The following is a 16,625-nucleotide window of genomic DNA, read 5'->3' on the forward strand; positions in this document are numbered from 1 at the left end:
ACTGGGGACAGCAAGGAGTCATCATGTCAGGTAGTCCTGGGGCATGGTCCTAGGGCTCAGGTCCTCCGAGAGAGAGAAAGAAAGAGAATTAGAGAGAGCATATGTGGGGTGGCCAGTCCTCTTCCGGCTGTGCCGGGTGGAGATTAAACCATAACATGGCCAAGATGTTCAAATGTTCATAAATGACCGGTATGGTCGAATAATAATAAGGCAGAACAGTTGAAACTGGAGCAGCAGCACGGCCAGGTGGACTGGGGACAGCAAGGAGTCATCATGTCAGGTAGTCCTGGGGCATGGTCCTAGGGCTCAGGTCCTCCGAGAGAGAGAAAGAGAGAGAGAAGGAGAGAATCAGAGAACGCACACTTAGATTCACACAGGACACCGAATTGGTACTCCAGATATAACAAACTGATCCCAGCCCCCCGACACATAAACTACTGCAGCATAAATACTGGAGGCTGAGACAGGAGGGGTCAGGAGACACTGTGGCCTCATCCGAGGACACCCCCGGACAGGGCCAAACAGGAAGGATATAACCCCACCCACTTTGCCAAAGCACAGCCCCCACACCACTAGAGGGATATCTTCAACCACCAACTTACCATCCTGAGACAAGGCTGAGTATAGCCCACAAAGATCTCCGCCATGGCACAACCCAAGGGGGGGCGCCAACCCAGACAGGATGACCACATCAGTGAATCAACCCACTCAGGTGACGCACCCCTTCCAGGGACGGCATGAGAGAGCCCCAGTAAGCCAGTGACTCAGCCCCTGTAATAGGGTTAGAGGCAGAGAATCCCAGTGGAAAGAGGGGAACCGGCCAGGCAGAGACAGCAAGGGCGGTTCGTTGCTCCAGAGCCTTTCCGTTCACCTTCCCACTCCTGGGCCAGACTACACTCAATCATATGACCCACTGAAGAGATGAGTCTTAAAGGTTGAGACCGAGTTTGCGTCTCTGACATGGGTAGGCAGACCGTTCCATAAAAATGGAGCTCTATAGGTGAAAGCCCTGCCTCCAGCTGTTTGCTTAGAAATTCTAGGGAAAATTAGGAGGTCTGCGTCTTGTGACCGTAGCGTACGTGTAGGTATGTACGGCAGGACCAAATCAGAGAGATAGGTAGGAGCAAGCCCATGTAATGCTTTGTAGGTTAGCAGTAAAACCTTGAAATCAGCCCTTGTTTTGACAGGAAGCCAGTGTAGGGAGGCTAGCACTGGAGTAATATGATCAAATTTTGGGGTTCTAGTCAGGATTCTAGCAGCCGTATTTAGCACTAACTGAAGTTTATTTAGTGCTTTATCCGGGTAGCCGGAAAGTAGAGCATTGCAGTAGTCTAACCTAGAAGTGACAAAAGCATGGATTAATTTTTCTGCATCATTTTTGGACAGAAAGTTTCTGATTTTTGCAATGTTACGTTGATGGAAAAAAGCTGTCCTTGAAATGGTCTTGATATGTTCTTCAAAAGAGAGATCAGGGTCCAGAGTAATGCCGAGGTCCTTCACAGTTTTATTTGAGACGACTGTACAACCATTAAGATTAATTGTCAGATTCAACAGAAGATCTCTTTGTTTCTTGGGACCTAGAACAAGCATCTCTGTTTTGTCCGAGTTTAAAAGTAGAAAGTTTGCAGCCATCCACTTCCTTATGTCTGAAACACATGCTTCTAGCAAGGGCAATTTTGGGGACATTAACAGGACATGATACAGCAACAAGATACAACGTGAATTTTGCGGGCTACATTCACAAATGGGGGGAAGGTGTTTCCTTTTCAATGTATTATTGTACACATGCCATTACACGTACTGTATATACATACAGTATCTGCTAATTTGACAATGACAGTGAAACCATATCGAATGAGTTGACTTGATAGGCAGCCGTTGGTCTACCTGAGTGAAGGGTAACCCCCATTGCCTGAGGATACTGGGCTGGGGAGGCGGAACTTTCAGAGTTGCGCGATAGACTGCTCTTCATTCCGAACTCAGAAGCGTATGCGTCGACATCTCACGAATTGAGTTCTCTCGGAGACTATTCTCTCCGGAGTGTTTGGTCTGGCAGTCCAATTTATTTATTTACAAAGGATATTTATTTAAAACAATTTAACCACGTCTGTAGCTAACGACACTGTGGATCTATGCAAATCGTAGGAATTGTAGGGCTTTTTTGAAGTTGAAGAGAGGAGGAATGTATCGTTTCTTTGTGAAACTAACGTTTCTTATTCCAGTCATCGTCATAACACAAGGTAAAGTGCCTGGAAAAAAAGCTACTGTAAAGTTATTTCTCCTACGGATTTAAACAATTGGAGACTGAATGTTTTATTTCAAATCAATATTATTAAGTTGAGTTGAATGACTGTTACCTTGAGTTTGATTTTGTTGAGTGCTACAAGATCACTATTCGTTCATTTCAGTAAATGAGGCTTTAATGTTTGGAAAATAGGCTACTGGTGCTCTGCCTCAGTCTACGGATGTGAAGTGGTACTTAATCTGATATGATTTGCTTTATTACGGATCTCTGATCTTCTGCGTCTTTCTCGGTGCGAACAAATCATGGGAACTCATCCCTCTGTGCCTTGGCACATCGGTCTTACACACTTCACAACTCAAAGTGATGACGATAACTTTAACTGTATAGACTCTTGACTAGTAGACTTCAGCATATTCGCAATGTAAAACGTTTAGCCCACTAAGCATGTAGGCTATTGTTGATGTGTGACCTTTGTTCATCTTCTTTTTTTAAACGTGCACTTGATTTCGTCTCGTTAGGCTATATCTAGATTTAAGATCCATTTTGTTTTATTTCTCATGAAGTAGGCTAAGGTTAGCCTAGGCCTGACTAAACTTGATTTCGTCTGTGGAGCGATAGTTTCGTGGTAGGCTATGTATGGAAGGCGTGTGTGCGGGGGGGCGTTGGTGAGAGGGTGTTATTCTCTCTCTATGGGAGAGCGTGTCAGTCCCGTAGGAGGTGGGGGTTGCTGGCTTGTTTTATGGCTCGTGCGGGACTGTGATTTCTTTTGTTCACACGTCTGAGCTCAGCAGCTGTTGCGCTTTCCGCGCAAAGTTCGCCTTGAGAGCTGTTAATGGGTACTATGGATCTCCAATGTCATCTGAGCTTGATGTGCCCAGACGGTAATACACTCGTGTCTCCCGGCGACTGGTTCGTGCATAAAACATTCTCCATTCAGGCTGCAAAAGGCTTTGATTTCCTCCTTAACTCGATTCAATGGCAAGAACGCGGGAAAATAACTGGGAAAATATGCATACTTTCTTTATGAAACACAATTTTCCACCACCATGCTAGAGTGGCTAATGCCTAGGAATGCTAGTCACGGATGTTGCGTATCGCATTCAGTCAATCTGGTTGCAGCAGTCTATTGTTTACCCCTGGCTGATGCTGCGTTCAAAGCAACTGGGAACTCGGAAATGTACGCCACCCGACTTCAGTGGGTCCAAATCAAGTCGAAACTCGAGAGAAACGAGTTCCGACTGGGAAAAATGTATTTGAACGCCACCAACAAAAAAACATGCCACCTGCTGGAGGGAGACAGACATGGCTTTGGCAATGTAAACATGTTTCCCATGCCTATAAAGCCCCTTAAATTGAATTTGCAGATTTCTGGATGAGTTTGGCCTCTCTCTTCCTCTTTGATGTGGGGGCAACATCAGGAAGTAGTATTAGCCCCCACCATGCATGCTGCTAGCCTCGCCGGCCAACAAGTAGTCTAGACCTACATTGTCCCCCAAACCACAGCTTGCACTCAACATGATTAGTTTCAAAGCACACATCTCAGTTGGCATTTAGCAAAAATGGTTATCGTGCAAGTGTTATTAATGTGAATTGGCTTTTAAAGTTCCACTTTCTGCAGCCTATGTCTTACGGTAAAATAACGTTTTTTTTTATTAATGACTGAATTTAATGTGTTTTTGTGTGAATGACTGTTTTTGCGAGAGTGTTATTGTTGCTCCTTTATAACAGATTTTTCTCTACAGGTCTAAGATGCTCTCTAACTACTGAATCATGTCTGAATGGAGGGAGGTGTGAGGCCTCCTCTGACAGAAATGGAGAATGCAGGTAAATGGTCCACAGTCCACATATTGACAACACTTTGCTGAATGGCTTTTCTTGTTTGATATCAACCTCAGAACCTTTCCCCCAATACCAGGCCAAGTATTACAACCGTGATCAGGATTTTGAGTTTGGGTGTTTCTAAGCACAGGAGTTCAAAGTTGGGTTAGGTTATTGGAACTCGGAAGTTATCCGTGGGTATTTTTTAAGGTACATGGTGCAGTGTTAGGGGTATAGTAAGGTTTTGATAATAGTGTGTGGTACTAGACATATATTAGAGTGTTCTTTGGTAGGCTATAGAGGCAAGCGGCCTTGTGTTTCCCCTCATTCCAACCTTTGAGAGGCAACTCTGCTCAGCAACCAGAGGCCCTCAACTTTCCTCTGAGCAAGGTTCTTCCTGTAGCCGCAGAGCCCTGCGCGTCTGCACTCCAAAAGAAAAGACTGAAAGAGAAGTGCCCCCCCCCCCCTGCGCTTATGAATGCAGGACACTTTCCCGGCGGCGTGAGGGACGCGTCCCAGTCCTAAATCTTGTTTTTCTGCTCTTTCATGGGGCGACAGCTGGGGATCGCCTGCCGCCCGGTGACCATTGTCCCTTACTCAGGGCAATGCTGTGTGACTAATCAGAGTGGGGCTTCCCAAGAACGCTACAACTACTAACCCCTTCCCCCAAAAAAAAACCGCCACAACACACCCTAAAACTCTTGCCGTACCCCGTTCTGGGGCTCTTCTCCTGATTTCTGAATAGGCATTCTTCCCCCTTATGAACTCCAGGAGAGGGCCAGATGGCGCTGAAATGTAATTGGATTGCATGTTATTGGTGGAGTGAATTTAATTGGAGTAAACTGAAGAAATTTGAAAGCAAACAAGTGGGAGTGAGTGGAGCAGATGAGGGCTCTCTAGCCTGGGCCTGATGCTGGTGCAGGGATGGGCAGTATATCTTACAAAATATTGTGTATTTATATACTGAGTATTTTTACATTTGAATTTAAAGACCTTCTGTAAAAAGAAATATACAAATGACCCGTGTTCATCCCTGAAAATATTTTTATCACCATGGTGCTGGTGGTCTCTGAAGGAGTTCAGTGGTGGGTGTGGCCTGATGGCATTTGGGAAAGGCCCCACTCTGGAGACAGGGAACCTATGCTAGCCCGTGGGCCACAACTCAATTACATCTGAGTTAGAAGTGCCTTTTGTTAAGTAAGTCAGGTGTTCAATTAGATTAAAATTAGACTGGATTGCCAGCACAGGATAGGGGCATCTAGTGCCTCATCAGATAGAGATGCGGATGTCTCTGTCCACTCTCTCCTTAAGCTGCATTTACAAATCAAAGGCAGACCAATTCTGATATTTTCAAATGACCAATTAGTGACGACAAAATCAGAATTGGTCTGCCTATCAAAACGCAGTCTTAGTCTTCCTCTTATTCATCATGTATCTCAATCTTCCTCACCAAGCCAAAACAACCATCAATCATACACGACATTTAGGTGTGCCAGTGTCAATATCCAGGGGTCAGAGTGGAGCGTCACTGGGAAGGATCTGGGAGGTTATTGATTATCACATGCACACATCTCGTTCCACCTCAAAAAACGCAAGAGGATTTCGACCCTCACCATCTCAGATTGTTCTGAATTCATTTATGTTAGAAACAGAAAATATACGGATTCCTGCAAGGTTATTTTGTTGTTTTTTTAATATAATTTGATATCTGAGAAGTTAAGCTAATTGATTGAATCCAAATTGGCTCTTTTATTTATATTATTCAATAAATATATTACCTAACATCCGATTTGGAATAAACGTTTTTCTAACAATGACTTAGATATGAGGAATCCAAAGGAATGGTCAAAATTCACTGACCTAACGCCAATCCCACCCCAACAACAGGTATATAGTATCAGTCTGTTTAACAAGTAGTATGGAACTGCGGCTCGGAGTATTGTTTCTTCATTGCATGTAATGTATTCCCAGTGAATTTGGTGATGTTTTTTCACCCTTCTCAGAGAATTTTGTTATTGAAGTTATTGGGCACTGCATCTGTGCTTGATGCATCACTACAGACACCCTGGTTTGAATCCAGGCTGTATCACAACTGGATGTGATTGGGAGTCCCATAGGGCGGAGCACAATTGGCCCAGCGTCGTCTGGGTTTGGCCCGGTGTAGGTCGTCATTGTAAGTAAGAATTTGTTCTTAACTGACTTGCCTAGTTAAATAAAGGTTCAATTTAAAATGTTTTTTTTAATGTCCCATCCTCATCCTGATATTACCAGATTGGGATGACTAGATGGTGTTGTTTATAATTTTTAACTACAGAAATGTTTTCAGAACAACATGGTGGGTTTTATGGTTTGCTGAAATGACATGGAATGACCCCCAACTGTTTATTTGGAATTACCTAAGGTTGCTAGATTGTCTTGGGAAAAGTGTGCCCAAGTTTTAGCGTGTGGTTTGATTGATGTGATGGTGCGGAGTTCCATCAGAGGAGGGCGGGTGTCAGCAGCAGAAATGTCAAAGAGCATTTAGCACATCATCTGATCACCCTTTTACTTATTTTGAGGAATTTACAAATGATTCAAGTCATTCTAGATGAGTGATCCAAAGATTGGGCCCATGACACATATGGCAGTAATGGTGGGGTAGAGTTTGATTCAAATATACTGGGATAGATTTCAGTCATACTCTGTCAGAGACCTGACAGGTCAAAGGTTTAGAGAGTTAGAATGGACCATGATAGGGGCTTAGCCTGGTCCGGATATGCATACTTTAGTTCAGATAAATTAATAGAACATATTTCCATTCAAGTCAATGTTTTATGATGGACCAACTGGTGGCAAAATTCTTTATAGGTTGGTTTAGTGGACCAAGCTAAAATGCATCCGGATCAAACTATTAGGGATTAGGTTTGGGTTTAGAACAGGACATGGTTTTACTGACTTGTTTACGCTGCTCCTTCCTGCAGGATTGCCTCACCTCCTCGAAAACAGGAAGTACTTTTTTGGGGGGTGGGGGGGTCGCCCATGTATTCTGTCCTCCACCTCAGGTTCCAAGAATAGCTCACCTTAACGCTCACCTTATGGCTTCACATCCTTTCCTCCACTTGCATCGATATTTGTTTGGGCTGAAGGAGTTTTGTCTGACAAGGAGTTTGGTCTGAATGAAGCACACCTGGTGCCTAATTTATAAAACTGTGCGGAGGATTCACATCAAAAGGTGGCGTACGGACGGAACACAGACAGTGCTTATGCACAAAAAAATTCTGATTCATAACACAGTGCGCACGCACGTCCCACGCCGGTTTCTCTTTATAAATCACATTCAACTCGAAATTTGGCGCACGTGAGCGAGTGTCTTGTCCCACCTTTTTAATGCTCATAATTGCCTATAAATAGTCAGTGAAACGCCCCTAATTAATATTCGTCCATACTGACTGCATAACGACAATGACGGCAAATCCCGACAGGAAGACTAAAAAAGAAATGGAAGTTCTTGTAGGGGAGGTTGAAGCAAGACAAAATATATTGTTTGGTGGGCATTAGTGGCAGCATGTGGCGACGCTATGAATGCTGCTGGCTCAGAAGGTCGGACCCTCTCAGAAATAAAGAAAGAAGTGGTCTGACTAAAAAAATGGAGGCCAAAAGGCGCATAGCCTCACACCCGCCCGTGTTTGTGCCACGGGCGGGGGAAAGGGGACACCGGAGCTCAACCCCATTGATGAGCAACTTGCCGGTATTATAGGGGAATCCCTTCTGAGTCGAGTAGTGATGGAGGGGGACATGGACATGCAGACGCACCGGGTGATACAGGTATGTAATTAGTATTCCCTCGTTTGAAAAGAGTAAACCAAATGCATTCAAGTTGTTAAAAAAATATTTAGACAAACAATTGTGATTTTTTTTTTTTTTTTCCTATTGTTTTGAGTCGCTGCATGTCCCAGCGGGGTCGGTGGTGCTGCAGCTGAGCAGGAGCTGGGTGCACCCAGCCCTGCCGTCTCCACTGCACCTCATGCGTCACAACCCTCCAATCGGCCGTGTCCTCACAGATGCAGTCCTGCAAACGCAAAGAGACACCATCGACTCTATTAACAAGGTTGCCAAGGAGTTGAAGTGGGACAGGCTCAGCTTGGTTTCCGCGCATGCTTTTCTGTAAAGCTGGGCCCTCTACAGCATAGAGATCCAAGAGAACAGAGCTTGGTAATCGGAACCGACTGATAAGCCACTCATCAGTGGCCATAATTCTTCCATTTGCCAAATCTTCCAACAGTGCCAAAGGAGCCATTGTGCATCAGTACACATTGTAATTGCATGCCTTTTTATACCCACCCATTTGATTGTCAACGCTACCCTTTATGCGTTTTACCTTCAGGTGTGGTAATTACCCTGATTGTAACTGACAATGACAGGACCATTATCACATTGACAGTTCTGAGCAACGAACATGTGATAAAAATATATGAAACTCTTCTATCTTCTACTATCTTCCCGCCTGAGGCATCGAAAATGGCATCGGTTTAAACATAATTTGTCCTACTGTTCACCTTGTTATTTATGAGAATACATTTCATAACATGCAAGTATTGTTTAATAATTACAGATCCAATTAAATATGATTCCCGATTTAAACTGTAAAACATATTTGAGAGGTTCTTTTGTAAGAACAGATATCTCCGTTTGTATTTATTATCCTAAATCATGTTTTTAGTGTTGTTTTTTTGTGCACTCCAGGGAACTCTTCATATATAATATGTGAGGTAATATTTCTATTTATTTTACACAATGGTATCAATTTCAAGGAGTTTCTCGAGTTTCATCCTTCTGCCATCGTAGTCGTAGTTTCACATTTCTCCAGTTTAGGTGCGCACGTATGGGTCAAAGTGTCCGTGGCGTACACCTTTTGTGCTTATGCAGCGCATACCTTTTGTGCCTATGCAGCGTTTATGAATGAGACCCCTGGGGGACTAGCAGGAACCTGGCCTGCGGTGACACACCGCCCCAGACAATGACGGACCCTCCACCTCCAAATCCCGCTCTAGAGTACAGGCTTCGGTGTAACACTCATTCCTTCGACGATAAACGCGAATCCGACCATCACCCCTGGTGAGACAAAACCGGGACTCGTCAGTGATGAACACTTTTTGCCAGTCCTGTCTGGTCCAGCGACGGTGGGTTTGTGCCCATAGGCGACATTGTTGCTGGTGATGTCTGGTGAGGACCTGCCTTATAACAGGCCTACAAGCCCTCAGTCCAGCCTCTGTCTATTGCGGACAGTTTGAGCACTGACGGAGGGATTGTTGATTCCTGGTGTAACTTGGGCAGTTGTTGTTGCCATCCTGTACCTGTCCCGCAGGTGTGACGTTCGGATGTACCAATCCTGTGCAGGTGTTGTTACATGTGGTCTTCCACTGCGAGGATGACCAGCTGTCCATCCTGTCTCCATGTAGCGCTGTCTTAGGCGTCTCACAGTACGAACGTTGCAATTTATTGCCACAGCTGCAGTCCTCATGCCTCCTTGCAGCATGCCTAAGGCACGTTTATGCAGATGAGCAGGGACCCTGGGCATCTTTCTTTTGGTGTTTTTCAGAGTCAGTAGAAAGGCCTCTTTAGGGTCCTAAGTTTTCAGAACTGTGACTTTAATTGCCTACCTTCTGTAAGCTGTTAGTGTATTAACAGTTCCACAGGTGCATGTTCATTCATTTATGGTTCATTGAACAAGCATGTTTAAAAAGTGTTTAATAAACCCTTTACAATGAAGATCTGTGAAGTTATTTGGATTTTTTTCGAGTTATCTTTGAAAGACAGGGTGCTGAAAAAGGGACGTTTATTTTTTTGCTGAGTTTATTATGTTTTTTTGTTAATTTTGTTCTTTGTCATAGGGTATTTCAACTGTTCATGCACGCACAAATTATTGAGGCAAGCTGAAGTCTATGCCCATTCATTGGTCAACAGTAGGGATTCTTCAATGAAGTGTTTGTTGTCATTCAACTCGTTTTCATGCAAATCTTTCACTTGAGAAATACTGCACCAAACATCTTCGTTATATATAAAACTACACGACTAAGATCTTTGACTTTTTTTAGTAATTGTATTCTGGCTATGGCGTCTCAAGATGGACCATCAGTACTATTGCTGCCTTTTCTCATATTTTAAGCGAAGGTCTATTAATTAAGGGAGTATGCGAAACCCCCTCTAAGATTGTTCAGAGGAACGCGTTTATCCTCTGCGATGCTCCTCCACGATTCAAGGAATGCTGCCTGCAATGTATGCGAATGCTGCTCTTCATTTGTCCTCCTATAGGATTACTCCGTGCTCTCTGGCAAAGCTCAACTCCTAGTTGAGGCTTAAGGCCATATCGGGAGCCGGCTGGTGCGGCCCAGGGTCAAGCGCCAAGCGTGTTGGCAGGTGTTGGGCTTTTATTGGCTTATAAGTCTCAAGGGCCAGCACTCCTTTCACGACCCGAACCATTCCCAAGTGCCAAATTTCCATTGGAGATTTACCCCAAGTTTTACCCCAAGCTAGAGGTCTGGGCAGGACGGATTTCTTCATCCCGCCTGCACCCGCAGCTTTTCATACCTTCTGTCCGATGCCCACCCACTACCACAAGAACTGGTCCCAAACCCAATTGCAGTCACTAGTCAGCCATGGTCCCAGCAATTGTGTGCCCTATAGGCAATATCAAAATATGCACAAATAACTAAAGAAATAGGTTAAATTACCAGAGATTCTCACATGGCCCATTATATTAGGTTATTGCTGTGCTATATTAGCCAATAGGATTGATGTAGTTTGAAGATGAGAGTGAAATCTTGCACTTTCTCTTAAGCTATTTTATAGCCTACCTTTTTGGAGTGGGGCGATTTTCAGACAGAGACAAATATAGATGGTCAATATGTATTTCTAGACAATGCATGTCCTAATCATATCGAGGAAGTTAATTTCCTTGGAAAGATAGCTGCCCCTTTCTCTCCGTCCATGCATAAGGTATAGAATACAATTTGAAAAAATACCACACGCAGCTATTCACTCACATGGCTACTAAATTTAAAGCAGCAACAATGATGAGAGTGGACATTTGCACTTTCTCTTGACCTAAATTTACATGTAGGATATCGCCTACCTTTTAGAAGGATGATTTGGCAGATGGAGACATAAATGTTAATCAATATTAAAGAAAATTAAAAGGAGCAACGCTCGCTCAAAATGGTAGCTTATTCTACGCCCCATCGTCAGTGATTGATCAATAGTACTACTACTATTTTTTTAGACCAGAGGAAGGGTGCCTCTTACTGGCCCTTTAACACCACTTCCAGCAGCATCTGGTCTCCCATCCAGGGACCAACCAGGACCAACTCTGCTTAGCTTTAGAAGCAAGCCAGCAGTGGGATGATGCAGGGTGGCATGCTGCTGGTAAATGTGACAAATTAAAATGTTATTTGAAGACTAACATAATGCTGAAAGGGTGGAAAAATATGAGCAGAGGGTTAATTAAGTAAAAAAAAGGGGGTGGTGGTGTGGGGAGAGGTAAAGGACGGAGTTTACCTGAGCAGTGGCAACAAACAGCAGGAAGGTAAAAGCCACAAGTGTCACACTTCTTCATGCACGGACATGTACTTTTTATTTATTTTATTTAACTAGGCATACACACCAGAATGTTTTTTTAATCCGCGCTACAGACTGCTATATCGGCTCGATAATAAAGGACTAGTAAAGGCCCAGTGGGGGGGGGTTTGTGTAGGAGGCTAAAGTCACTCTCAGTGGCAGATGGCAGATCAGGCCCCATAGGGGGAGGGGAGGAGAGGGGGCTGGCCCAAAGTCACAAATGTGTTTGGGGTCAGGGGTCAGGGAAGCATCTGCTCTGGCCCTGAGGGGACATTGCATTGCTGGGAGAGACCTGTTGCTGGGGTCTGTTGCTGAGGCCTGATGGTTTTACAGCGTGTGGTGGGACTGACTTTAGGACAAAGAAGATCCATTACAGTGAGGGGATGGGGAACACGCATAGGCAGACACGCGCACTCACAGACTCCACCTCTGTCTTTCTCTTTCTTTGTCTATTTCGCACAAACACAACTCTCTCCAAACATATAGTAGCAATTGTAGTGTGAACAAGCCCCTGACACAACCAAAAAAGTTATCATGCATGACGTATAGAGTTTTTTTGTTTACTTATCATGTTACCTCATCCCCATATTATTATTTTTTTGCTCCTTTGCACCCCAGTATCTCTGCATTTACATTTAAGTCATTTAGCAGACGCTCTTATCCAGAGCGACTTACAAATCTCTGCTTGCACATCATCATCTGCACATCTATCACTCCAGTGTTAATGCTAAATTGTACTTATTTTGCCACTATGGCCCATTTATTGCCTTTACCTCCCTAATCTTACTACATTTGCACACACTGTATATAAGTTTTTTTCTATTATGTTGTTGACTGTACATTTGTTTATCCCATGTGTAACTGTTTGTGTCGCACTGCTTTGCTTTATCTTGGCCAGGTCGTAGTTGTAAATGAGAACTTGTTCTCAACTGGCATACCTGGTTAAATAAAGGTGGGGGAAAAAAAGAATAATAAATAAAAAGCAGTGGAAACTGAAGTCTGCATGGGAGGCAAAGAAAGACACGGTTTTGCCAATTGCCTCTGGCTGGACCCCTGGGAAGGGTAGAGCGGTTGGTCTCACCTCCGGTCCTCATATCGTAGTGAGTCAACCACAGAGTCTCCCAACAGGCATGCGTGAGGTCTGAGACGAGCTCTGTAAAAATTACACATATAAGATAGCTGTAAGAAGGTTCAGAGATAGTCATTGCTCTCAGCCCTGTTTTTTAATGTATATATGTAACTGTTATTTAACTAGGCAAGTCAGTTAAGAACAAATTCTTATTTATAATGACGGCCTACCGGGGAACAGTGGGTTAACTGCCTTGTTCAGAATGACAGCTGACCTTGTCAGCTCGGGTATTCAATTACTGGCACAACGCTCTAACCACTAGGCAACCTGCCGCCCCATATGAATTGACAAAGCTATCAATCATGTTACACCATCTATTCCTATGTGAAGACTCAATAGCGCATTGAATCCAAATGAAGTTGGTTAAGATGGCGTCGCATGGAAACATAACATGCGCAGTTGGAGGTACTCCAGGGTGTGACGTTGCAGGCGAGCTCAGTGCTGCCCCCTCTCATTGAGTAACTCCAGTTGAAGGCATAATGGGGTACCGCAGGCTGCTATTAGCAACTCAATTATTCTTACCGTCTTCTGTGTGCGATTTTTAAAACAATATGTTCAATGATATATCTGGTGTATTACAAGCAATTATTGGTCCCATGATTGTCTTTTTGTTTTTTTACACGAAGATTCATCACGTAAGATTGCCATTTTTCCATTCACTATAATGGTGGATGCTGTTTTCTGCTAACAATGCCATCAGTACCTCGGTCGGCCTTGAACTTCCGTGGCTTAAATGAGAGAGGCAGTCGTTCTCCCCTGGCTGTGAGAGAGATCATGGGTCGTCACTTTCATGGCAGTAAAGCTTATTTTGAATTTGAGAGGGAGAGAGAGGATTCACAAGTGAGAGTATTTCGAGAAAGTAAGCGGTACTGTTGCATGGTGTACCTAAACTTCAGTACTTTTGATACTATAACACAATAAAATGCTCAGTTATTCGAATTTGTTACTTTCTGTTCTATAAAAAATTTGTCGCACATTTTGGAAATCACCTAAATGTATTGAACTTCTTTGAAAATGTAATTACTTTTCCCAAGCTTATCATAAGACATGAACAGATTGCATCAATGATTCCTATTCCCTGCTTCTTTCTGAAGCAGTAATGGCACGGGAAGTGCCCGTCACTGTGTGTCTACAACTTTGTGTAGCCGTTAGCGATGCTAATGATAACCGTCTTAATGTAGTTGGATAGGCTAATCAAACAACAGTGCTAGCTGCATGCATACTTGAATTAAAGGGTAAACTACACAACTGGGGAAAATCTGTCCTTTTCATGTTTTTTTATGTGGTTATGGTATTGAGTATCATGATACTAAACCTGGTATCAAAGTGAAAATTCTGTTAACGTGACAATACTAGGTGAAAGGGTGACTCCGGTTAAGGTCTCATGGTTTTTTGTAGCAACACGCACCTTTCGGTAACATGATACCCCCGCCATTGCATGTGTTCCTAGACCCCTGAATGGCAAAATTCAGAAGGGGGCGATAGCAGAAATGTCCTTTTTGTCTTCCCATTTGTGGTAAAAGCAAAGAAGAATCATGTTGAAAACAGCACCACTGTTAGCTCATTTCAAAGAAAAACAATTGCATATTTGAGTAATAGCTACATGTAATGAAAGTTTAAGTTCGTTTTACATGACTTTTTTTGTGCCTGGCAGTTGGCTGCAGGCTACTCCTCTAGCAGCGTGCTAGCTAGCTGGCTAAAAACAGCACGCAAGCTCGCCTTTTAGCTTCCCACGCGAAATAATCAGATTTTATAATTAAATAATATGCCATGGCAAAAATGATTATACTTACCAGTGTAACCTACAACATTATCCCAGTTTTCATATAAGCTTAACATAGAATGTCATCATGTTTGGACACAGAGAAAAGCACATGGCTAGTAGCTGTTTTTACCATTTGAAAATAGCCTGGAATCGTGTAGTTATACTTCTGAACAAAATACCTTTTTGGTTATCAATACATATCCTATAAAGATCATATCAAGGAACCAAGCGAGTTTGGTGGTAAAATACAGCTTACCCTTAGAGATCGGGCTACTTTTTTCAACATTCTGTTAAAAATCGCGCAACATTTCAACGTCCTGCTACTCATGCCAAGAATATAGTATATGCATATGATTAGTATGTGTGCATAGAAAACACTCTGAAGTTTCTAGAACTGGTTCAATGGTGTCTGTGACTATAACAGAACGAGTTCCGTGGTCAAAATCGCCAGAAAACCTGGTCACTAAATCGACGAAGAAAAAATCAATCCGCCAGCCCATGTATTGTCTATTGGAAGGAAAAATAATTAAGGGTGAGAATACAGTTCCTACAGCTTCCACACGATGTCGCCAGTGTTGTGATTTCGATTCAACTAAATCGTTGGTCATCTGAGTAATAGCCACATCAGGTTGTCAAGTCCACAGCTGTAAACAATGCAACCGGAAAAGTTAGTTATGTTTCCCAAACTCGTGCTTATTGAATACAGATCGCTCCGTGATCAATTTGATCGTTTATTAACGTTTAGTAATACCTAAAGTTGGATTACAGAAGTAGTTTGAAGTGTTTTGTCAAAGTTTATAGGCAACGTTTTTAATTTAAAAAAATAATGTCATGTTTAAAAAATGTGTTTTTACTGGATCTGACGGTGTTCATAAATTGACATTTTGGGTACACAAGGACCGATTTAATCGAAAAAAAGACCCAATTGTGATGTTTATGGGACATATAGGAGTGCCAACAAAGAATCTCGTCAAAGGTAATGAATGTTTTATATTTTATTTCTGCGTTTTGTGTAGCGCCGGCTACGCTAATTCCTTTGTTTACGTCCCTTCTGGTATTTCGGCGTGTTGCCTGCTATCAGATAATAGCTACTCATGCTTTTGCCGAAAAGCATTTTACAAATCTGACTCGTTGGCTTGATTCACAACGAGTGTAGCTTGAATTGACTACCCTGCATGTGAATTTTAATGAACGTTTGAGTTTTAACGAGTGCTATTAGCATTTGGCGTAGCGCATTTGCATTTATTGTTGGCAGGGGGTGCGGTTGCGTCCCGGGTGGGCCAGACAGGTTAATTGCCTACACAACACTGCCCCCACGGTTGTGCAAGGAATTATATGTTGCTTTTGTGCATACTGCAAGTAGACCTCCTTTCATGACAAAATGCATCCACTATCTAGAGGACAGCATCCCCTTCTAGAGGACAGAGAGGAGGGGAGAGGGGGAGGAGGTGTGCCTAACAGCTGCCTTCATTAACATGCGCACCTGCTCACTGTGGAGATTCTACGAGGCCAACAGATGCCCTCTCTAACATGCATAGACACACTTACACTCTCTCCAGCTCTCTCCCTCTCACACACACACAGATTCTCTAGATCACAGTCTAGATCTCTTAGTATAAACGTTAGATTATTACAGTGATGCCTAGTCAGACTAGTTTTCCCCTGCCAACCACATCTGCTGCCATGGTTTGGATGGGGGTGAGGGTCTTTCTGGGAATAAAGAGGGTGTCTCATGATGTGTGTGTGTGTGTGTGTGGGGGGGGGTGGACTAGGAGACTGTTGCTGTGTGTCTGTGGTGGGAGTGTGGAGGGGCACAGAGGGTCTTAGTAGCCTTAATGTGGTGCTCCGTATCTGGGCAGCTGGGCCGATCAGGGCCCCTTGATCTCTAGGGTCATGACGGGATGAGGGTGGACAGCCTGGGTTAGAAAAGGTAGCTGGAAACGGGCACAGCGAGACTGTCCCCAAATCCTGCTTTTGGTGGCGTCTGTTGTCCCAGCAGAGTGTGTTTTCGAAGTTCTGAGGGACATTTTATCCAGGAAGACACACTCGGAAAACAGCCCACCCTGGCCTGGCTC

General features: G+C 43.6%; 1 protein-coding gene across 1 annotated transcript in view; it reads left to right on the plus strand.

Moving 5' to 3' along the window:
* Nucleotides 1-1,986: 1,986 nt before the first annotated feature.
* The window catches only part of LOC135517564 (neurogenic locus notch homolog protein 1-like), a 68,030-nt gene continuing 53,391 nt past the window's right edge, over nucleotides 1,987-16,625 (plus strand). The window contains exons 1-2 of the mRNA XM_064941975.1: nucleotides 1,987-2,240; nucleotides 3,988-4,069. Of these exons, the coding sequence (XP_064798047.1) occupies nucleotides 2,183-2,240; nucleotides 3,988-4,069 (140 nt within the window). The 5' untranslated portion in view covers nucleotides 1,987-2,182. The remainder of the gene's footprint in view (nucleotides 2,241-3,987; nucleotides 4,070-16,625) is intronic.

The sequence above is a fragment of the Oncorhynchus masou genome, chromosome 28, assembly GCF_036934945.1.
Source record: "Oncorhynchus masou masou isolate Uvic2021 chromosome 28, UVic_Omas_1.1, whole genome shotgun sequence".
Classification (NCBI taxonomy): Eukaryota; Metazoa; Chordata; class Actinopteri; order Salmoniformes; family Salmonidae; genus Oncorhynchus; species Oncorhynchus masou.